At 40.5% G+C, this 25,528-nt stretch overlaps 1 protein-coding gene across 1 annotated transcript in view; it reads left to right on the top strand.

Moving 5' to 3' along the window:
* The window catches only part of rab6ba (RAB6B, member RAS oncogene family a), a 95,355-nt gene that overhangs the window by 63,130 nt on the left and 6,697 nt on the right, over positions 1 to 25,528 (top strand). Inside the window, exons 5-7 of the mRNA XM_017479149.3 lie at positions 1,897 to 2,008; positions 17,622 to 17,715; positions 22,440 to 22,506. Of these exons, the coding sequence (XP_017334638.1) occupies positions 1,897 to 2,008; positions 17,622 to 17,715; positions 22,440 to 22,506 (273 nt within the window). The remainder of the gene's footprint in view (positions 1 to 1,896; positions 2,009 to 17,621; positions 17,716 to 22,439; positions 22,507 to 25,528) is intronic.

Here is a 25,528-nt window from a genome sequence, read left to right as displayed (position 1 = left end):
CACTGTATATTTTTGTGATTTTATTGAACAAAAGGTTAAACAATAAAGACAAATTTTCACAGCCTTCTTTGCTCATATTTACCAAGGGTGAAAATATTAATGGAGGGAACTGTATATACATACATGTGCAAGAAAAAGTGTATATGTGCAGTGTAAACGTGCAAGGCGTTCATGTGCAAAGTCCTGCAGAGTTAGGTTCATTAGTGGTCAGTGGTGTTGTTCTCATTTGTAAAGGTGTGTGTGTGTGTGTGTGTGTGTGTGTGTGTGTGTGTGTGTCATCAGGGTGGGATAAAGTTTGAATACTCCATTTTCCTCTTTCACTCAAAAACTAGTAGTGCCATTTTTGACCATTTTTAGCCAAACCTTTTCAACCAAAAGAGAAAAAAGGATGAAAAATTCTACCTAAAAAAGATTAAACAGGCCTACAACAATGTGTCAAATCTAACACTGTTACTGTAGATGTTAACTATATATTTGTCTAATGCTAGCCAAGTTGAACATACTGTACATTCATAGATTTTATTTCATATTAATGAACTCAAAACATTCAGCGTTTACCTTGACGGAAAGTTAGGTGTGCCCACACTTCCAGGCAGCGTCAGTTAGTATGAAAGAGTTCAAAACACCTGCGTAAATCAGTCCAGATTAATATGTCGACTGACTCATCTCCTGTTTTACTGAGGAGAAATAGACAGCTCTTTTGGCATGATAATGCATGCTAGCGTGCTCAGATGATAAATTGCCGAGTTCCTACACAAAATGTGTAATATAAACAGAGTAGACTTCACTGGATATCATAGAAGTGATATATAGACGAGACGATGAAATTGTTATATCACACAAGCCTAGTGATGGTTCAACTCAATTCAGATGTATTTGCATCTAGAATTAGACCTATTTCCATGTTTAAACATAACCTACGTAATTGTTGACTTTCAGCCCCAGAGACCCACTGTTTCATTTTATTCTTTCCCATAAAAAGATGACAGCTTTATTGACGGTAAATCCCATGACACAGTGTATGCACAGAAGAACATGGGGGATGTGATATAGCCACCCTGGGGAGATGAATAGCAAATTGTGATTTTATAAGTGACACACTCCGAGACACAGAGTCGGTTCGACCTTGGCGCAGCAGCAAGGCCATTAATATCATTCTTAGACGAGATCCAGGCGTTGATCTTGATATTACAGAGGCACAAGCTAATCTAATCTTTCTGTAGGAGCCTTACTTATTGCACTGATTTAGAAATGTCTCTCCGTTTCTTTTTGGACAGCAACTGATGTTAAAAGTATGTTAGCATTCAGGAGAAGTGATACTTCTATCGTTTTGGTGTAGCCTGCTGTTGCCAGTTTTTGTGTGTAAAGTAATGATGCGTCGTTTCCAAATGAGTGGACTCTTTCAGGTGACCACAGATAGCAGAAAAATTCCTCTGCTGAAAATTCTTTAGTATTTTGTGTTTATAATGTGTATGTGTGTGTGTGTATATGTGAGGAATGTTGTGTATTTGGGAGGAGAAAAGGGGATGACTTTGAATTCTGGAAGTTAAGCGCAGGTAAAACAGCGTAATACATAATAATGAAGGATTACTTACTGTGTTTGAGAAAGCCGAATTTTTTTTTTTATACCATGCAAATTATAGTGTTATTATGTTACTCAGAATGAAGAGTAATATTTTACTGAACAATTTGGGCAGTTTTGTGGGAAAAAATGCCAGAAAGCTACTGAGAACCAGCTCTTATTGCTGAGCTGTGCAGAAAGCTATAGTGTGCTAGTAGCCATATAGCTATAGATGAGCTTAAGGTTCCACTAAAATTAACTGTCCCATCTCTCTCTCTCTCTCTCTCTCTCTCTCTCTCTCTCTCTCTCTCTCTCTCTCTCTCTCTCTTTCTCAGATGTGAATTCATTCCAGCAAACCTCCAAATGGATCGATGATGTCAGAACGGAGCGAGGAAGTGATGTCATCATCATGCTTGTGGGCAATAAAACAGACCTGGCTGATAAGAGGTTAGTCCTACTGCACACCATTCTGCAAGTTTCTGTTTAATGAAGGAGCCTGAGATACTCATACTCAGGAAGTGGCTTACAGGCACACTTGGATGCGGCTCCCCGCTGCGTAGTTTCTTTAGCTTTAAAAATATCAAGCACGCCTTCAGAGAGTGAAGCTAGAGAGAACAGATATTTTTGCATATCACATCCAGTTGAATAAGTGTTCGTGAGTTGAAGACATGTTGAAATCGGAAGTAAGTGGAAGCTCAGTTAAACAAATTGATTTAGAGAGCTTCTAGATTCCAAGTTCTGGCCTATCCTGATTGGTTCAAAGGAATCAATTTCTCCTTTATCCCAGTGATGCCACAGCCATCCAGATTGCCTGTTCTCACTCGATGGGATGGGTTGAGTATTCTCTCTTCCCTGTCGATCACAGTGGGCATCTATGAGCTCATGTACATGGAAGAGGGCAGATAGCGTTTTCTTCTGAGTGTGTTGCACTGCCCTGTGACACAACATGAGCATCAGTAAGAAAAGATGCAGCTTTACTGGCTCCATGCATCCTGGAGAAAGCACTGTTAACCTTCATCTTAAATGAAATAAAATTTAATAACACTGCATAGATTTTTTCTTTTAAAAAGCAAGAAAAGAAATTACAACAAATAGGAAAGGAGAATTAAAAGATTTAAGCAATTAGAAAATGATTACTGTTTAACAAACAAGTAGGATTACATTGTAAACTCTAAAGATGGGCTGTGAGATGTACTTGAAGTAATCTTAAAACTCGATTTAGAGTAGCATAATATGCTTGGCATTCTGGGATGTATGAAGGCATTAAGATAGTAAGAGCTTTGAAAACCAATGAAAGTATTTAGAAATCAATTATAAATGAAACAAGCAGCCAGTATAGTTAAAGTAGGTGTAGTATTCTCCCTTTATCTGGGGTGTGCAAGTGCTATGTGCAGCATTTTGAGCATCTACACCCTGTCTCTCATATGTTACTTGCTCCAAAATATTGTAAAAGCAAAACATTGTAAATATAAGGAGAAATATGATGATGTTCTAATTGACAGCTTTTGGGAAGGGTTTTTAAATCCAACTCCAGCTCCAGTGGGAACAGGGGAACAAAGAGAAAAAGCTGTGTGAAGAGAGTTAATAAGACTGTCTCAGGAGATGACTAATCAACTATCTTCATATTTTTGTTATAAAGCATCTGATCCCTGCGCTTAAGCACACTCACTCTCATGCTGAGCACTCCCACTGCCTAATGAGCAGTGGTCCTGAATTCATTACCATCATCCACAACATTAGGAAAGATCAGGGGCAAATAAACCCAACATGTTTCTTCTCACATATGCCTTGGAAATTTACAGTAACAATCGTGAGGCTTTGGGTTTTATTTATTATTTTTTTTAAATGCTATTATTTATTTTCTACATAAAACCTACAGTGCATAAGCTTTTATTAATAAGGGAAAATCAGACATTTGTTATTTAAACATTATGTTGCTTATTATTTCTATGTGCAATGTTTGTCCTTAAAGTATGCTAAACACTCACGTAACAATTGTGGTACAGCTGTCATTTGTAAAGTTGAGTAAGTTTTCTGCCATGGGACATGTCTTCAAGACAGAAGACTTTGTGCTTTTCCATGGGAAAAATGGCGATCACAGTGACTTTGACCGTGACGTGGTTGTTGGTGCTGGAGGGGCTGCTTTGAGTATTTCAGAAACTGCTCATCTCCTGCGATTTTCACATAAAACAATATCTAGTGTTTACGTAGAATTGGGCGAATAAAAAAAAAACCTCCCAGTAAGGGCCAGTTTTGTGGGCAGAAACACCTTGTTGGTGAGATAGATATCAGAGGAGAATAGCCAGACTGGTTGAAGCTGACAGGAAGGCTACAGTAACTCATATATAGCCACACGTTACAACCAAGTAACAAGTGTAGCTCGTTAATTATAAGATTTTTATCAAATAAAAATGTCATAATTTAGCATTGCCAATAGTACCACTCAGTCCCTGATTCCTATTTTATTTATCTACAGATTTTAGTCTTATATGCTTGTATCATCCAAAACATATGGTTGATTTAAAAAGACTTTATAGATTATCGGATTGGCCTGTCTTGACTTTAGTCTTTGAGCTATGTGGTCACCTCAGAAGTGTATTTGTGCAGCGTGGTGTGTTTCAGCTGATGAAAACACAGCTGTCTCCTAATATTCCATCAGAAGGGGAAAAAAAAACAGCTCTGTCCCATACTGTGAAACCGATTCAGCCCATAGCACAGCATAAGCAGCTTTACAATCTCTGATTGTATAAGCTATAGCATGCTGGTGCAATTTATCACTCTGGAAGCTTTCATTTAGTATTTAGACGAGTATCACACTCTCAGTAGTTTGTTTAGTCTTTTTTTTGCGCTATCTTCTGAGATGGCTACTGAGAGCATTATGCATTCATTACCATTCATTACAAAACCATTGAAGGTCCATGTAATAAGTAAGCCTCACAGTGGATAAATGTGACTTCAGGTTATTTTATCTGGTTTTAGAGCTTAAACTTATTTGGGTAGAGATTTGTAAAGAATTATGATCAACGAGCTGTAGACTTCCAGAGTGCTTATACAGAGCTCATCAGAAGTTAAAGAGAAACTGTTTTTCTTTAAGACTTTCTGCTATCATCATGGCTGTTGTCATGAGCTGCATTTCAAATTCAAAACTCTTTAAAATCTTACATTTAGAAGTATTTACTAAACTAGAAAGTCCAGAAGACTGGCACACAAAACAGACCTGTTGGTAGGTTTGAAGCCTACATGGGAAGGTTTTATTTTATTCAAGCTCTGTAGGAAAACCAGTCAGTGTTAGTATTCAATAATGGCCTAGAGTACATAAGTATGCACTTTGAGACACAAGACTAGTTTGTTTAGCAGAGGAAGATGGACAGGGAAATTTGTCAATTTTAGTGCAGCGTCAGAGGACAGTGAAAAGACTAAAATAGCACACACAGTCCTCATTGAAATGTGACTTGATTGAATATGACTCCCACAGCAGATCATTGTTCTGCATATTTGATTTGGCACAGGTTTTTATGCCAAATGCCCTTCCTGACATAACCCTTACATTTTATCCGGGCTTGAGACCGGCACTGAGTGCAGCCCCCACTGGCTGGGGTTCCCTGTCTGGGAATCGAACCCACACCGCGATGGTGAGAGCACGGGATCCTTAGCCTTAGTAGCAGATAAAATCTGTTTTCATAGTTAGAGTTATATTTCTAATATTAGTTTATAAAATAAATTAATAAAGCAAAAGAAGGACACCATTTGTCAGTCAGGTGACCCCTGTGGGGCTGCTTGTGGGACCCCTACTTTGGGGGGAAACTGCTGTATACTTTTGCAGAAGAGTTGTTGGTGTTGGAACCAAACCAGGTTCTAATGGACTTGAATCAAGAGGCGGTGACACGAGTTAAAACCATTTGGGTGGGGTCTGTATGGAGGAAAAAAAAAGAAACGGCTAAATTGATGTCACTATAATAAATCATTGGTCAAGGAAAAGAAACAATTAGTGTACTGTAAATTGCAACCAACTAAGTGGGAGCCGCATTACTAATGTTTATGCTAACAAAACTTTGTGCAGAAAGGAATCCTTCATTGTATTCAAGGTTGGACTAATCACAAGCCTGGGCACATGGTGCAAGCAGCTTTCATTTGCAGGATCTTAGATTTTTTTATTTGTAGTTTTCAGCGGACAAGTAAGTTCAACAACCAGTGAAAGAAAATAAACTCTGCTTCTTATTGACGTTTGCAAAACGAAACTTTTTAATACATATGTTTAAATGTAATGCCCTTATGACACACCTCAATAAGTGCTAACAGTTCTGAATCCCACCTCCTGCTGTGCTGCATTGGCCAAGACATGATCTGGCTGATATTAGATTGATTTTTACTAGGCAGACTATTTAGCATGCATGGAAACTCTGACAAAAAAAATACGACCAAAACAAATGTAGAGCAAAGCTTTCATACAGCTCCGCACAATATGTCACCTAATAAATAAACATATGGAAGCAAAATAAAATGCCGCCAGACTCAAACAATATTTATGCTTATGATATGAGGACACTGTACATTCCCAAACCCTGGGATAATGTTCTTATTTGCATATTTGCAGTGTCAACAACCATGATTTGATAAAATACAACACGTGACCGGTTTAAATAACGGTTTGTCTCACTCTTTTACATCAGTGAGAAAAAATGTGGCCATGTAAATCCTCCTTGGCTTTTTAAGCCTTCTGAGACGCACACAGGCAAGGAAACAAAGACAAAACGACAAAAGAAAGAAAACGCAAAGAAGCAAATTATATGAATATTTTTTCAATTCCTTTTAAACGTGGAGAGACTTGTGTTTACTTGTACAGTAGCGTCATTGTTTATTTTATTATTTGTTTTTATGTTTCCCTCAAACACTGCAACTACTGTTTACACAACTCACGGTTTCTGTGACTGTACAAAACGCGTGATATGAGGCACGACCTGTGCAATTTCTGGTTGGTTATCTGTTACTAAGCATCTAGCCGTAGCATTCTGACACTGCATCATTTCACACTGTACATGTTTGGCAGCACAATGTTAGGTTAACCCGGCTTTGGAGCAGGGTTTCTTATCCCCAGGTAAAATGTGGTGCTTATTCCACTTCTAAATTACAGGTGTGAAATGTTTCTCTGCCCAGGTTTAAAAGCAGGGTTTAGAAGCACAGCGTGAAAAGTCCTTTAGATTGTAATGGAATTAACTAGCTGACTACCTAACAGTGCATTTTTACACTATGTTAGCAACCACCTTTTAGCTGAGGGTTTCTGGGTAACCCAAACATAGGACTGGGTATGCACAGTGAAACTTCCACTTGCCTGACAGTTAGCTAGTGATTTTATTATTTATACATCTTTGATGTGCATTAGTAAACACCTACATCCGATTACATAAAGGCTTGGCTTCTAAACCAGTGGAAACCCAGGCTGGATTTTGAAATCATTTGCTAGTTACCAGCACCAGCATCATGTACTGTAAAGGGATTTCCTGAAGCTGCTCCTGTCATGTCATCTTAGGAAAGTGCAATGAGACATCGTACATACTGTTCCCATCTTATACTTTTTACATTGTTTATGTAATCTTCTGACTAAAGCTGCTGTATTGTCTTACATGTTGCTCTATGGATGTGGAGGCACAACATTTATTCTGAGTACACACAGTATGAGACGACATAGTAGGCTTGATTTGACCTAAAGCAAGCCTGAGGTAGCTGAGCTTGGGACAAGCTAACATAAATGAATAAGTATGACGTCAATGCTGTTTATCTGCCTTTAGCACCTAACCTTAGCTGAATTATGTGTGGCCATTTTGTAATGAATCACCACTGGAGAACTGCGGACTCTTCTGCAGTGTGACTGAATACGAATGCAGCTCTGGGTCGGTTTCCACGACAACTCTGATGGAATGTGACAGGTGTAGGTGTCTGCTGTGGAGTAATTGCAGGATAATGAACCTGGTTAGCACAATGCTAACATAGTACAGCACTACCGGCTGGAGAAGAGAGCTGGCCGTCACTTCTCGTTTGCCTGAGCATTAATATTTCTCATATAAGGTGTGCGTGTGTGTATTTGATAAAGTGCAGATTGATGTACACGGATACGAAGTATGAAGTGTTTCTGGAATGACTTATCACTAAAACATTGAGGGAAATATCAGTGTACCAATTTTTTATCCTCACACTTGTGACAGGTGTTTGCTTGTTTTCTGCCGGTGTGACTAAAGCAATCACCGTCACCCATTCACCCATTTCCATACCTAGATGGATTTAGTGCTTCATCACCTGAAATACTTAGCTAGCTATACTCTGCTAAAAAACAAAACAAAACAGTTGTCCTAAGTAAATTCCAGTTCATTTAGAATTGATTATAGTAGTTGGTTGTATTGGTTTCCATTATTTGTCTCACACAGTATAAGTTATGTTTTTTTGAAGAGCAAATTTATTCTCACAGAAAAACAGATGGCTCCAGTCTGTTCCAGATTCCCCGCTTGATATCAGCTGAGATTACCTTCCTTGAGCCAAAATGAGAAAGAAAGAGAGAGAGAAATGCAGCAGTAACTTAACACCAACCCATCACTCTGAAAAGAATACTTATTGTCATTAATGTGTAATGTAATTTCTCTACGTAAGCACTGCACTGTTATAGCACGATGCGTCGCACTTCATTGATGCTTTTAAAGCCTGAATAATGAAACACAGCCAAAAAGACAAGGTCAGAAAAGGAAATGTGAACTTGATCACCCTGTGGGCCAGAGTGGCTCATGCCGCATGTCTGAGCTGCAGTATGAGCTGATGCGCTATAAAATATTGATGAGCACTACATGGCATGTGGAAGATTTTCTTCTTCAAGCACATCAGAGGTTTAGGCAGACATTTTATCTCATCAGCAGTCTTTTTCACTCATGCTCTACTTCATCCTTACTTCATATTATTGTTGGGTGGAAGTATATCTCTCTAACAGACATCCTGAGATTTCAAAAAGCTTCACATCCAACCTGAACTTTGGAGGCTGTAAACACTGAAGACTCATGGCCATGGGGCTTATTTATCAAAGCATGCATAGAACAAGTTCGAACTGCCAGGACAAGAAAGGAAACGCATTTATCACCCATACGCATACGTACACATAGCTGAACACAATATACAGTAGTTAAATAAATCCCAGACCTTCTAATTTGCTCTGCTTTTGCAGGGCCATACTCATTTGCATAAAGAAACTCCCCTAAATGTCCATATATGGTAAAACATACACGCAAGCAAACAAACAAACAAACATAAAAACTTCCCTTTAAAAAGCCTAGTAGCCTGCTTTTGATTATGCCTGTTACAGAAGACATGGAGCATGCCAAAAGGTCTAAGAATATAAATTTAAAATAAACTTGGATTAAAATGGATTATTTCTTAAGAGGGGCATGATAATCTCTAATCATTGCTGTCTTTTATTGTCTTATTTTTGTTGTCCCTGTTTAAAAATGTGTAATGTACTACAGCATGAGCAATACAAATGCATGTAAAATGTGCCAATAATCGGCTCATCTTTGGTTGGGAAATGCAGGACCTGTCTCCAATTTCTCACTGAATTGTGCATGTGGCTAAAACCTCTAGAACAAAGATCAACTAAAATATCAGTGGGCTATGAAAAATGATCCACTCATCACTCTCAGCACAGTTTCATGCACTTCTTTGCAAGTGGAAATACTTTTAATATAGGCAAATGTATCTAGTATTTCCTATTATAAGATTACAATAAAACAAAATTTGTATACCTATTTCAAGCCATTTGTATTAGATAGCAGATACGTTTGCTCATTTTAAGCATTTTTTTCTAGAAAGAACAAAATTATCTGCCATATAGAAAGAAAATGTGTAATAATGTCTAGGAATAGGTCAAATGATCTTATATTTGGTTTATTGTAATCCTATATTAAGAAATACTACATCAATTTGACTTTATTCAAGATGTTTTCACTTTTTTTGCAGTGTGTGCCAAATCTTCAAATATCATCCTAAACAATCTTTAGATGCACCCTTTTATAGGATTTTAACTTAATTGTTGCCTGTGTCGTCTGTCTGCACCTTATGCGCATTGAAATCTGTAATTACGCTGTCAATTATGCTGAGATTATTGAGAATAAGTGGGATGGAGCTCCTTATTAACTTACATGCAATTGCATTTTTCTTCCACTAGGGGTAGGAGCGTGCATAAGGATGGTCAGGAGCGTTCATAAGTATACACACATCCTGACACACCAGAAACACTTGATCAGTCACATTATATGTTTAGAAATGTACATACTCAGTTGATAAATAAGACTCCAGATCAACACTGAGCAAGTTGGGCTTCCTATGTAGAGTAATGTTTTGATACTGGATTTAATGGTGCACAGCATCATGTTCAAAATATGGGATATATATATTTTTTATATATAACCAAACACTGATTGATAGTCGTCCAGAATTGTGTCCTAGATCTATTTTCATAGCTCCTTGGCTTTCATGGTGCTGCTTGTTTAGGTCGGTTCTCTAACAAACTCCAAGGATTTCCAGGAACAGATATATTTACCATGAGATCACATGACACTAATTGCACACACATGAAATCATGTGACTTCTGAACTGGTTGCACCTGAACTAATTTAAAGGTTTCATAGCAATGGGGTAAATACTTATGCAGTGGGTTTGCCTCGCACCTCCGGAGTTGGGGTTTCAGAGTTTGCATGTTCTCCCTGTGCTTTGGGGGTTTCCTCCAGGTGCTCTGGTTTCCTCTCCCAGTCCAAAGACATTGCGCTGTAGGCTGATTATCATCTCTAGATTGTCCATAGTATGTGAATGATTGTCTGAGTGTGTGTGTGTGTTTGTGCCCTGTGATAGGTTGGCACTCTGTCCAGGGTGTCCCCCGCCTTGTGCCCCTAGTCTCCAGGGATAGGCTCCAGGCTCCCTCATGACCCTATGTAGGATAAGCGGTACGGAAAATGGATGGATTGATGGATTTGTGTGTGTGTGTGTCTGTGTGTGTTAGTGTGTGTGTAGATTCATGACAGATAATCCCAAGATTATAACACTGCAAAGTGTGGAAAAGCTCAAGGAGGGTGGATACTTATGCAATGCATTGTAATAAAGGATCGCATCTCTTTGATAAAATGGTTTCATCTTTTCATTTGCATTCTGTCTGGTGCTTCACTTATGCTTTCCCTAAGGGGTCATGGGTTAGTGAACAGCTCATCTCAGTGCTGGATGAGAGAGTCTTATTAGCAGGCAACAGGAGAAGAACTTAAACTTAAACTTACTTTTACATTTAAGCTTACGTTAAACCTTATCATATCTCAAGTCAAGTATGAACTGACTGAATGTGTTAATGCCAGTGTGATGGACAGCGTTTTCCTGTCTCTGGTCTGACAGACAGATATCTGGTTGTAAATGTTAATGGCGCATACAGCTCCAAAATACTCTCGTCTACAGTCGTTTCAGTTTCTCTTATACAGTAAATAGCAGCAGGCTTTACTGCTTATCCTGTCTCCGGAAGATTTTTTCCTGCTCCTATCGCTTCTGGTTTTGTTAGTAGTAGGGCAGTGCAATATGATTTTATAAAACTGATATCGTGATAACTTATGTCACAATCCACTTTTTTATTATTATAATAACATAATAATAAATAAATGATAAAACATAATAATCAGTTACAAACTGATGAGAAGCCGCTGATTTGATGTTGGTAATGAACCTTTAAAATGGTAAAGATAATTAGAATTTATTAAGTCATTTATTGTTTAGACATTGTAAACATAACCAAATGGTCATTTTTCAGTGTTTTCTTTTTTTAATGCAACATTACTGTTTTGCTGGCAGTTGTATATACCATGATATGAGTCTGGTATCGTAACATTTGCCATATGTCCCACCCCTGCACATTAGCCATCTAGCCCCAGCTTTCTGTAAAGCTGCACTGTGGCAGTGTCTAGACAAATAATGTTGAATTAAAATGACTAAAGGACTAATGTAGACTATAAGGAGTCCACTTTAACCCTCCTGCTCTGTTCAGAACCTCTGTGGGGACATATTCCGTTACCCCATGTCTCTCTTTTAAATTTATTTCATTACAGTTTTAAAAATTATTACAACTTATGTCTAATATCTATCCTTTTTATTATTAACATTTTTTTAAAAACCACCAAAAAAACACCCTTTTCTCAAAAGGCCTTGCCATGCTTGAGGATAATTTGGATGGTAGGTGTGTTGTCACGATTCCCCCTTGAAGCAGCGTGCTCGAAGCGCGAATGCGCGAGCACCTGCTTTTCCGCTGTTGACAGTAGGGACATCGGGACACGTGGGTTTTGTTTATGTCTGTCATGTCTCCTCCCTGTTCCGTCACTGGCTGGGAAGTCACGTGTGTCCGGATTACCCTCAGCTGTTAGCAGTTGCGAGGGTAATCATGTCCGCATATATACCGCGCGCTTCCCAGCACACAACGCGGAAGATTAAGCAAGTAGTAAGTAATACGAAGTGTATGTTTGGCGTTAGTGTAGTCATAGTCATAGTCATAGTCATAGTCATAGTCAGTTCGTGCTGGATATCCGCTTCCAGTTAATCGTCATAGTTTGTTTCTTGTTTTGGTTATCGACCTAGATTCCTGCCTAGCCCCGTGTATACCTGTTTGCCAATCGCCTGACCTCTTGCCTGTTTATGAATTACTTGTGGGGGATTTCATGTTGCGATTCGGGAGTCCGGAGGCGAAGGAGGAGCTAGAACAACTTCTCAGGGGTGTAAGTCTGGAGGGCGAACCTGCCCTGCCGTTTACCCACTACTACAGGCAACGTCATACAGAGCTCAACCCTGAGATCCAAGCCAAGCCTCCAGTCAGGAAAGTCCAAGTCCCAGTCAAGTCTCATGTCCCTGATGTCCAAGTCCCAGTCAAGTCTCACGTCCCTGAGCTCCAGGTCAAGCCTCACGTCCCTGAGCTCCAGGTCAAGCCTCACGTCCCTGAGCTCCAGGTCAAGCCTCACGTCCCTGAGCTCCAGGTCAAGCCTCACGTCCCTGAGCTCCAGGTCCAGCCTCCAGTCCCTGAGCTCCAGGTCCAGCCTCCAGTCCCTGAGCTCCAGGTCCAGCCTCCAGTCCCTGAGCTCCAGGTCCAGCCTCCAGTCCCTGAGCTCCAGGTCCAGCCTCCAGTCCCTGAGCTTCCGTTCAAGTCCGCCGACACGCACCGCCAAGCTCCGCTCACGCCACAGTCCGCCGACACGCATCGCCAAGCTCCGCTCACGGCACAGTCCGCCTTGCAACACAGCCAGCAGAGTAACCTGAGCATCTGGGGCTTTCCACTGCAGGGGAGGCACACCTTGCTGCGCAGTCCAGAGGTGAAGGCTGGCCCAGAAATTTTTTTGGGGGGGGCAATGAGGACAGCAGAGCTCCAGCCTGAGGCCTACGGGGAGGTCTCAGCTGTGGAGCTCTCACCTGAGGTCAACATGGCGACCTCAGAGGGACAGGCCGAGGAGGCCGTCCCGCTGCCCTGCACAGCCGAGGAGGCCGTCCCGCTGCCCTGCACAGCCGAGGAGGCCGTCCCGCTGCCCTGCACAGCCGAGGAGGCCGCTCGTCCCGCTGCCCTGCACAGCCGAGGAGGCCGCTCGTCCCGCTGCCCTGCACAGCCGAGGAGGCCGCTCGTCCCGCTGCCCTGCACAGCCGAGGAGGCCGCTCGTCCCGCTGCCCTGCACAGCCGAGGAGGCCGCTCGTCCCGCTGCCCTGCACAGCCGAGGAGGCCGCTCGGCCCGCTGCCCTGCACAGCCGAGGAGGCCGCTCGGCCCGCTGCCCTGCACAGCCGAGGAGGCCGCTCGGCCCGCTGCCCTGCACAGCCGAGGAGGCCGCTCGGCCCGCTGCCCTGCACAGCCGAGGAGGCCGCTCGGCCCGCTGCCCTGCACAGCCGAGGAGGCCGCTCGGCCCGCTGCCCTGCACAGCCGAGGAGGCCGCTCGGCCCGCTGCCCTGCACAGCCGAGGAGGCCGCTCGGCCCGCTGCCCTGCACAGCCGAGGAGGCCGCTCGGCCCGCTGCCCTGCACAGCCGAGGAGGCCGCTCAGCCTCCCTGTTCAGCTGTGGACGTCGCTCAGCCTTCCTGCTCCATGGCAGATAGCGTTCCCCCCTTCTGCGTCGAGGAGACCCACGTTCCTCTCTCTGGCCGCACGGAGACCCACGCTCCTCTCCCTGGCCTTACAGGGGACTTCGCTCTGCCTTCCAGTTCAGCTGGGGACGTCGCTCCGCTTTCAGGCTCCGACGAGGACGTCGCCCTGCTTCCCTGCTCCGCTGAGTACAGTGCTCTGTTTCCCTGTCCAGCTGAGGTCGTCGCTCAGCCTCCCTGTCCAGCTGAGGTCGTCGCTCAGCTTTCATGCTCCGCCAAGGATTTCGCTCAGCCCGCCTGCCCGGCTGTGGACGTCGCTCTGCCTTCATGCTCCGCCGAGGACTTTGCTCAGCCTGCCTGTCCGGCTGTGGATGTCGCTCCGCTTCCCTGCGCCGCCAAGAACACCGTGCAGTTTCCTGGCTCTGCCTGGGACATTCAGTCCAGGGGGCCGGGTCCGCCAATTAAATGGGATGACTCATGGCACTCCGGGAGGAGTGCCTTTAGGGGGGGGTTCTGTCACGATTCCCCCTTGAAGCAGCGTGCTTGAAGCGCGAATGCGCGAGCACCTGCTTTTCCGCTGTTGACCGTAGGGACATCGGGACACGTGGGTTTTGTTTATGTCTGTCATGTCTCCTCCCTGTTCCGTCATTGGCTGGGAAGTCACGTGTGTCCGGATTACCCTCAGCTGTTAGCAGTTGCGAGGGTAATCATGTCCGCATATATACCGCGCGCTTCCCAGCACACAACGCGGAAGATTAATAAGTAGTAAGTAATACGAAGTGTATGTTTGGCGTTAGTCATAGTCATAGTCATAGTCAGTTCGTGCTGGATATCCGCTTCCAGTTAATCGTCATAGTTTGTTTCTTGTTTTGGTTATCGACCTAGATTCCTGCCTAGCCCTGTGTATACCTGTTTGCCAATCGCCTGACCTCTTGCCTGTTTATGAATCACGTCTTGGATCACGTTTTGGATTTGTCTGCCTGTCTGTCTTCTAAATAAACACTGTTCATCCTGCGCTTGCATCCGCCTTATCTCTGCTCCGTCACGATGTGTGACATGTGTGTGCACAAGTGTGAGTGTAAATCAGATTCTGACTGGCATAAATTTTTGTTCAGTGAACAGACTTATTTCATGAATCCTGAACAACAGCTGTTCTTATGCTGCCTTCTAAATGAGACTTTATCTCAGGAATGCTAACTGCATAAAAACAGGGTTAATGACTGTATGCAGCATCATTGAATATTACATTTTATACCACAGCGCTGTGGATTTGTCAAATCTATCAAATGGTTGGATTTTAGAATCAAGAGAGAAATATATACTTTTTAACATATTGTTATATATAATATTATAATTTTAAACATATTTTAACATATTGTTATACTATATAATATATAATATGATATGATATAATATATTATATTGTTAATATGGTACAGTTTTCTGTAATGAGACATTTAAAAAAAAATAAAAATTATGAAAGGAGTCTACAGTGTCAGCACATTGTTATAACCAGTAAGTTTTCCCCACATGGGACAGAGCACTTTTCAGTTTCTCTGTAACATGACAAGCTCAATTCTTTTCTCTTATTAACTTCATGAGAGAGAGAAAAAGGCTGGTGAGGGAAGCTGACTTAAGCTGCTATAATATACACGCTATGGCCAAAAGTATGTGGACCAAATATTTTTGGCCATATAATGCATGTTATATCAGTACCAGGAGACATTCCATAACATTTAAATGTATACTATACATTGAATTTTAAAATATGATATTGTTAATTAAAAATGAAAAAATGTCATTGTTAGCAAATGGCTAGGTATAAGAGCATTCTGTCCTGGGAAAATAATCAACTTAGAGTGGTAGTAGTAAATCAGGCACTTCTTTGATTATTTTCTTTGAACAGAACATCCTATTGTTGTTGTTGTTGTTATTGTTTTAATTCCTTAACATATTGCAACATATGCAACATATAACATATGCATATTGTATAACTAATACTCATTCTACATTTTATTCTGTTAATGAAAAAGCTTGGCCAAAAATATAATTCACACCACATTACCCTATTCCATTACCCCAAATATGATCAATCAACCAAGAGACATGTTTAGTGTTTGTAGCTTGTTTTTTTAGGCTGATGTAGGTAATGAGTGAATAAGGGGATATTACAGCTACCAGGTTAGCATCATGTAAAATTACCTCAAAAGACGGAGTTTGACTCGATGATACAATTTGGACATAAACCATTTTGTTAAATAGCTGACTAAAGAAAAAGATAACTCGAACTGTAAATAGATTATCATCCGAATCTAATCTGAATTTAAGCCACAGTTCCAGCTTCAGAAATAAGCCCAGAATGCCTGAATCTGATGATAGCAAATTTATTTGGGAGAAAGTCATTCCTGCTATGAGATGGCTGCATTTACTAGCTATGCAACATCATTTAGTCAGTTTTTTATACATAGAACACAAGTGTCATACAGTGTCAGAAAAATCATAAGCAAGCCTGCTTGAGATATCAAACAGCTCAATATGGTTTGAGGCAGATGTGTAATAATTTAGACGGACAGCTTTCCTGATGTTGAACTTGAAGCTATACAGTCAATTGTAGCCTTACATTATAGCAACATTAGCCTTGCAGATCTAGTGCAAAACAAAAGACTCCGCATCCTTTTGCCGATTTCTCACAAGACAGAGATGTTCCCTGAGCTCAGATCTGAGATATATGTAGTTGCTATATTTAGCATGCTGCAGCTCCATGCAGTGTGTGTTTGCTTTGGGGAGGAAGTGGAGCTCACTGAACTCAGGTAAGTGTTTCTCAGTGTGGATGAGAACAAAGGAAATTGCTGGTTACGTCATGTCTGTACTCTGAGGGTTTCAGAGCACACTTCTCTCTTTTCTGTTTCTGTTTCTCCCTCCATCTTTCTCAACCTCTGCCTGTCGGTCTCTCTAGTCTTTCTTCAATCTCCATCTCTATCCTTTCGATTCTTTACAAATGCTCTGTGCTCTCAGACATGGCTTAATATGAGAGTGTCATATAAATTTGGTTTAATTAACAAGATAGCCTTTTTAGCATCGGTTAATTAACGTCAGTCGACTATGAGTGTGGTTAGAGACAGTGATTGATAAGTCTGAGTCTGTGCTATTCTACCATATTTTATCAGAGTTCATATGGATTTAATGGGCGGTATTCCTAGGATGTACTGATCGGATAATAAATGTCAGTGTGAGGGCTGGTACAGGTCTGAAATGCTTAATGCTTTGATATATATTCAAATCCTTTCCACTGACATATGTAGTTATGGCACTAAAGTGTCCACTTCGTTCCTACTCGCCCTTAAGCCACAATTTCTCATTAGTGTATCCAGACGTATTTTCCTGTTCAAGATCACATCCAGCCCCACGAGATTAGATGTTGACACTGATCATGCCCTGGACGTAACTTATTCGAAAGCATGCCACCATTTTGCCTCTAACGTTTCCTGTAACTTGGCAACAGGAGCTCGCAGATATTCGGTCAGGTTGCTAAAAGGATGTCATTGAATCTGTATCATGTATCGAGGGATACTCAGAGAGCTGATATTGTTATTGTATTGTAAATGGAAAAAGGGGATTGGTTCATTCCTAAATCCTTGCATTGCATTTATTACTTCATGGTATTATGACACTGTGGGAGTTGACTGCTGTTCTGATTGCATTTGAGCATCTTTACTCAACATGAACTTGAAATGCATTTACCCTTTAAGATTAAGGCTAGGGTTATGGGCGGGGTCAGTGTCCGGTCTTAACTTAACTTAATTCTAATGAAATCCAACAACATTTCTGATCATTCAAATTTGTCCTCAGATCAGTCTGCTAATTCCATTATAATGAGCATTATATACTATGATCTATTTTAGGCTAAACCCACAGAAAACCAAAGCACTGAAATAAGCCTTCCTCTCCACAGGCAGATCACGATCGAGGAGGGTGAGCAACGGGCAAAGGAGCTCAGCGTGATGTTTATCGAGACCAGTGCTAAGACAGGATACAACGTCAAGCAGGTGAGTTTCTCCTTAATGCCCACAATCAGCCAGCATGATGAGAGCAGTGTGTGCATATGTGTGTGGGTGTGAGGACAGTCTGCGTTTGTCCGGGTTTGTCGTCTGATGTGTAGTCGAAGCAGTGAGTCAGGATGACTAAGCGCAGAGGTGGAAGAGGCGCAGAACTGACGCCAACTCTTATTAGCTGTTTCTTCTTTCTGTCTCACTGCCCCGTCACTCTGTCTCTCATGTTTTCTCTCTCCCCACTGATGCGTGTGTGTGTGTGTGTGTGTGTGTGTGTGTGTGTGTGTGTGTGTGTGTGTGTGTGTGTGTGTGTTTGGCTCCCTCTGTACTGAGTGGGCTGAGAAGCAAGTTTAAGGCACAGTTTTATATGCATCATAGGCTGCATCTAAATGAGACACTTTTCCTCAGAATGCTGATAGGCTCGACGCAGCCATCTATGTCTACATTCTCTAATCAGTCCCTCCAGGATTTTGCGATCTCAGAAATGAATGCAAAATCAAGAAAACTCCGCAGTATTCAGAGGAGCTTGCAATTTTTCTAAATTACTGCATATTTTCCGCGAGATCTGGGCCAAGACATGTTATGTGACGACATCACAACGCGCAAAGCCCTCTTTAATTCACATGCGTCAAGCATGAGTGCAGCTAAAAGGTCTCATTTACCAACAAACATCACGGCGAAAGAACGTGCAAAACAGTTTCATGCAATTTTCCGCAAAAAAAAGAACAAAAAAATTTTGAAAAAATTCACAGCAAAATCAAGCATTTTTGGCCACAACAATCACGAAAAAAAACTCCACAAAATCCTGCACGGACTCTATAGAGTCTTGCATTTTCATGTATTAAACTTCCTAAATCATAAATTTCCTTGCGCTTTTAAGCACTTATTCCTACTCTTGTGCTTTTGTAAGGTTTTGAAGTAATTAAGTTATGTAATTAATGAATATTAAGTCAGTCGACACCAGACATCTTATCTTATTCAAAGGAAAGCTCAGGCAAAAAAATGTAATCAAATATACCATGGTGCTCAACCAAGACATGTTTTGAAGTCTAAAGTTTACTTCTTCAGTTTTGTACCAGAGCTACAGGGCTAATTATTGATAACTGGTATTGGAAGCATTATATGCAGAGTCCTGGGAAATCCAATTGTATGTCGCTGTGGCTGAATAATGGCAATCAGCCAAAAATGATGAAAAATCAGGATTTTCCCAGTTTTACAATCTACAACATGCATTAACTTAACCCTCCTATTATGTTATGGGTCAATTTGACCAATTTCCACATTTGAGATGTCTGAAATACTGGTTAATCTCTTTTTCTCTTTGAAATTCTTTGACTTTTCCTCATTTAGGGTCATAAACTTATATGCAAATATTTCTTCATAATATAAGTTTTACTGTTTTAAGCTGTTCTTTACTGTTTTGTGTGTATTTAAACTGTGGCAGTCATTTTGACAGATAACATAATGGATGGAACTATTTTCCAACATAAATGGTAAATATATTTTACCAAAAAAATGTGGAATTTTTATTCACTTTTAAATCTTGCGTAGGCCATGTTCCTGCAAAGATCATTTTGAGTTTAATAAACGTGGTGGTAAAAACATTCAGTCGGCTTAAAGATGTCTAAAACCATGCTAACTACGTGTATTTTTCTCATACAGAGAAAGTCAGGCTTTGATCAAGTTGTTGGATATCTACATGCCAATCAGTTCACGTAGTAATCAGACATCAGCTGCCAAAAGATCCGTGAATCTCCTGCACTGCTGGAATGAAATCTTTTAATGGAATTGTCTTCCTTTTCACTTTTTTAGGGATAACCAGATTTTAAGATTAACTTGGTGGTTGAGATCCATGCAAAAGAACATAGCTTTATATTTCAGTTCAGGAAAGCCTGTACTTTTCTGAGCCATTTAAAGTATAATCATAAGTTTTACTATGCGAATGGTTTTCCCAGGGCGACATGAATGGGGGGTGTTGTCCCACAGCTCTCAGATAACATTAGAATTGTGGCATCATGATGTTATGTCATTAGAATTCATGAAAAGTGTGGCATGTATGTGCACACATATTATTTGCACTCATATTCATCTTTATGTATTATATATATTTATATTATTGTGTTAATGAAGTAACTGCAAGTAAAATTCCATGATAGTGAAATGTTATTTACCCAATAGGATTTTTCCTGATTTTGATGCCATTGTACACAGAAACTTGTATTTTATATATACGCTTGTATATTTTATATATGCTATCTGTGTAATTTTTTAACCCATAAAAGTATCTTATTCTAGCAACATCTTTTAAAAGGTATCTAAAAAAAAAAACAGACTTCAGAATATGTATTTATATCATGCATGTCTTCTGATATTGATCCCTACGTTTATGTAATGGTTGTAGATGCATGGTAAAGTTACATGCAGTATAAAGCAGCATGATTGCACAGTAATGAATGAAGTGTCTGTTGGCCTTATTAAGCATAGATACACTGCTCTCATTCTTTCAGCTCATTAGCGCCTTATTGTTGCGTTAACTGTTTTTTTTTATAGAGATGGTGCAGAGTGACGATGCAGACACACAGATTCCTGACACCAATTGCTCTGATATCTCTCACTGCAGATTGAGCCACTCAGTGCTGTCAGCAGAAGCATTATAAGCCTTCTTTATGCCTTATGCATCATTCACACTAACCAATCCATCAGTGCATGGCTTGTCTTTGTTTATGGCTGACTGTAATAAATAAGTAAATAAATACCCAGTTTTTAGTTTGTGAGCCCTGCAGCCTCAGTTTCATTAGTGTGATAAGACTGCAATCGATAGATAAATTTGCTTATTTATCTTGCTTATCCTTAACACCAGCAAAGTCAGATAAACGGATTACTGTGCAGAGGTAATTGAAAAATGTTGGCCATAATATCAATTCAAGCAGAACAGTATGATGTGCTCTTCAGCAAATCTAATTTTGAGGCTTTGTGTAAACACTACTGAGATGTAAAATAATTGTATTTAGAATTTATTTTACAATTTTAATTTGTCTCTAGTCTCAAGTAGATGCTCTATGAACCTTTCTGGCAAGCTTTCTTCAAAAAGTAGACATTTTATTCATCTCCAGAGATCTTGTGGCACAATATTAGATAGGTTACTGCCGATCGGAGTATATATCAAAAGGGCACATTATCCTGCTGAAAGAGGCCACTGCCTTTAGGGGAAACCGCTGCCATGAACGGTAGACCAGAGCCACCTTCTTCCTTTGCTCCATGGTCCAGTTCTGATGCGCAGATGCCCATTGTAGATGCCTTCCGTGATTTACACAGGTCAGCATGGGCACTCTGACCAGTCTGTGACTACACAGTCCCATACGCAGCAAGCTCCAATGCACTGTGTGTTCTGACACTTTTATGTCATAGCCAGCATGAACTTTTTCAACAATTTGTACTACAGTAGCGCTTCTGTGGGATCAGAGCAGACGGACTAGCCTTTGCTCCCTGCACACATGCCCACATGTCCTTTCACATGCCCAGTGTAATGATCGGTGCATTTAATTAAAGGCTTTTAGGTTCTGTCTATCAGGTTTGTGTGTGTGTGTGTGTGTGTGTGTGTGTGAAAGAGAGAGAGAGAGAGAGAGAGAGAGAGAGAGAGAGAGAGAGTGTGTTTTCTAATTGTATTGGCTCATGTTTGAGCCTTTGTTTCAGCCATTTAAAAGTGCTTTATGGCTCTCTTTGTTTTTTCCCCTTCAAAAGCAACTGCCTGGAGGAAGCTAACCAAACATTGCCTTTTCACTGCCTCTTGCTGCCTAATGGTCCACTATCCTCCTGGCCAGTGTGATGTGATTGATGACAGGGAATGTGGGTGCATACACTACACTAAGTGCTGTGTGTAAGAAAGATTGATTATTCTGTGTATATCCCGTGTCCCAGGATTCAGTAGAGTGTCTGTTAATCTAAATATGTATGTGGTAGAGGGATTTCTATCCTACTGGTTCTTACCTCGTAATTTTTTTTTATCATTTAAACTAAACTACTAATATTGGAGTAAATCAGAATAAGTCAATGTGGACATGGCCGTAAATTATAGCACTGCATCAGACATCGTGTCCCGTTGCCTTTTCTCTCCAGCTCTCCAAGAGCTACACAGTCTCAAAAAGTTCCCAAAAGTGCTGTTTCCTGTCTGCTTCTCGTCTGACCCATTGACGCTTGAAGGTGTTTTGCAACCGAACCAGATACAGTCTGTGACAATGGTCTGCGTGGGAATTTGCTTCTATTTATAACTTTGTGAATGTACACCTGCATGTTGTCCCCAAAGGAAAACCCGACTCCCTTCAGTGATATTACATTTAAATACAATTTAGATCTGGATTTATTTGTTTAATGATTGTTTACACGGGCATCTCAACAGAGACCTTTAATTACCGCAAAAACAATGAGCTAAGTAGTCAGGCAACATTAAAAATACATTAAATAGAAAGAAGAAAGGTAATAAAAAAACAACATGATCCGTGTAAGAGTAGTCGCTCTGGGTTAAGAGAGTGTGTGGCATGTTTCTAACACATAATGAACAGATTATACTTACAGTGAAACCTTTGAATTCAATGTCTCGATGTTGTGTGCGTGTGACAGGAGATGACTGCAGACCCACCGATCATAAACGCAAAATGTAGGCCTTTAATAACAGTGTCATAGTGTGTGTCTGTTTCTCTTTTTCTCCTCTGTCTGTTTCTCAGCTGTTCCGACGTGTGGCCTCTGCCCTTCCTGGAATGGAGAGTATGCAGGAAACAAGCAAAGAGGGCAGTATCCTTTTATTAGTGCTCTGTGTTCTCTTACACAACACAAAACACTTTAGAAATTGAAGGTAACCATAAATTGCTCTGGTAAGGCTGAAAGCAAGGTAGTGAGTCATCTGAGTCATTTTGAAGTTGACAGGTTTGCCAGATAATATAATGATAATGAGTCTTTATTGGTCACATATACATATATACACAGCACAGTGAAATTGTTTTTCTTCGCATTTCCCAGCATGTTAGGAGGTTGGGGTCAGAGCGCAGGGTCACCCATGATACGGCACCCCTGGAGCAGAGAGGGTTAAGGGCCTTGCTCAGTGGCCCAACAGTGGCAGCTTGGCAATGACTCATAGCCTGGCAGTGCTGGGGCTTGAACCCCCGACCTTCCGATCAGTAACCCAGAACCTTAACCGGAAGCATGGAACACTTGTGTTCTTTCACACGTGTATAATATTTGACCGTGCAGTAAAACTGTTTAGGGTCTTTTAGGGCCATAACCCGGCAAGCCGGCATTGAAGAACTAGCACCATCAGAGTCTGATTGCATGCTGTCACTTGAAGTCTTTGTTGCACTCAGATACACTCCAGCTGACTTCAGATATGCATGTACATTCCCTACCTGCATGAAAGAAAAGAGCTCAGCATACAAGGTTTTTTCTTTCAGCCCATGACAGCTCGAGTGCATTTTTTACTGAGGATTTCTGTAACCTAGAGGGAGCAAGGGATGTCATTTAATACAAGAATTCAATTCAAGAAATCAGTTTCTTACAGTCTCTTCTGAAATTATTGGAACTGCAAGGCTAATTGTTTTGTTTTTGCTATACATTGAATACATTTGGTTTGAGATCAAAAGATTAATTAATTGATGTTATATCAGAATTTCAGCTTTCATTTCCTGATATTTACCTTAGAACATTTGTATCAGACCACCCAATTTTCAGGTGCGCAATATAGAAGCAGATAAGTCTTAAAGTAAATGAAATTAAATAACACTTAATATTTGGCTGCATATCCCTTGCTTGCAACAACTGCATCAAGCCCGTGACCCACTGAAATCACCAAACTGTTGCATTTTTCTTTTCTTTGGCTTTTCCAGGCTTGTAGTGCAGCTTCTTTCAGTTGTTGTTTGTTTTGGGGGATTTTTCCCTTTAGTCTCCTCTTCAGGAGATGAAATGCTGTTCAACCAGGTTAATATCTGGTGAATGACTTGGCCAGTCTAAAACCTTCCACTTTTTCCCCTTATAAAGTCTTTGTTGTGTTGGCAGTGTGTTTTGGGTCATTGTCTTCCTGCATGATGAAGTTCCTCCCAATTAGATTGGATGCATTTCTGTGTAAATTGGCAGACGGGTTGTTTCTGAATTCTAGACTTCTGAATTCATTCTGCTGCTACCATCATGAATACCATCATTATCAATAAAGATTAGTGAGCCTGTTCCAGAAGCAGTCATGCAAGCCCAAGCCATGACACTACCTCCACCATGTTTGATTGATGAGCTTCTATGTTTAGGATCATGAATAGATCCATTCTTTCTCCACACATTGGCCTTTCCGTCACTTTGGTAGAAGTTAATTTTGGTTCCAAAAATTTTGTGGCTCATCTCTGTATTTCTGTATTTCTGTGAATTCCAATCAGGCCTTCTGATTTTACTGCTGATGATTGCTTTTCATCTGGTGGTATGGAATCTTTCTGCACTTCAAATTATGGATTTTGATACCTCCAATCCTACCCTGTGAAGGTTGTTGGTGATTTCACTGACTGTTTGTTTATCATTTTAAATAACAGTCTTCACAGGTGAAACCTAGGGCTCAAACCAAGAGTAGCCATTCAGAGCTATTAATTGTTTAAACAAACAATTTAACAGGCCACACCTTGGTAGCAAGAAACACATATCAGTTGAAAAAATTGATGGGTTCAAACAAAACGTGCCATGTTCCAAGTTGTTTAACACATCTAGCTGTAAATATGAGGAAATTAATGCTGAAATTCTGATCTGTTATCTCATATTCATCTTTTGATCTCAAACCCAAATGTTTTCATTGTGTAGCGAGAACAATAAGATTGGCCTTGTTGTTCCAATACTTTTGGAGAGGGCTGTATATTCCCCAACACAAACTAAGCTAGTGTTTTTGTCTCTTCTGTGACGACTCCTCCACACATCATTAAGGATTTATCAATAAGTTAAAGGTGTTCAGAGGAAGGCCAAAAAAATAATGACACAAAAGTGCTATAAATACCAAATATCAATATAGATATAAAAATTTCCTTTTTTAAAAAAAACAAAAACAACAACAACAACAAAAAATGTTTGTTGCAAAGTAAGAATATTTCATATTCCAGATATGTTTGACCTAAAATGAGTGATAATGCCCAATGAATATTTAAATTGTAGCTCTGCACTACAGAGACATGCAAAAATGGGTTTCAGTTATTTTGGTACTATAAATATTTTTATGGTATTTTTATTGACTTTTAATTTTTAGCTTGGCTTGTAGTCTAATGTACACTATAACATTGTATGGTATAACATCGACAGGACATGCAGATGTCCACATGCAGCAATAGTTTGAAGGATTTTCACTTTTTTTTAATCACATCTTGTATAAATGCAGATATGTGCTGTCTGATCGAGTGTGATACAGATGTGCAACTGTTCAATAAGTCTTCTAATCTTTGGATACTTTCCTCACTTCCTAATGAGCTAAGATATGAGGAAGGGTTGGAAGGAAAGGAAACAAGGAAGTACAGTTAAACTCTGTAAGGAACTCTGAATATTCATTGTTGTTAGTCAGTATTTCTTTTGTTTAAGTGAGTTAGGAGCTGGAAAGAGCAACCATGTGGACCATCCATTGGGGTACTTGAGAAATTACTTAGAAAACAATAATTTATTGTAGTTGTTGAACTTCCTTAATACATTAAGAAACTCTACATTAGTTCATAATTTCTAATCATTTACATGCCCATTTTCTCAGTGAATAACTGGCAGTAATTGAACAGCATGCACTTTAATCATATTAATTTCCATCTGAAAACTG

This window comes from Ictalurus punctatus, chromosome 11 (assembly GCF_001660625.3).
Source record: "Ictalurus punctatus breed USDA103 chromosome 11, Coco_2.0, whole genome shotgun sequence".
NCBI lineage: Eukaryota > Metazoa > Chordata > Actinopteri > Siluriformes > Ictaluridae > Ictalurus > Ictalurus punctatus.
Note: the sequence above shows the minus strand (reverse complement) of the source record. Positions and strands in the feature narration are given on the sequence as shown.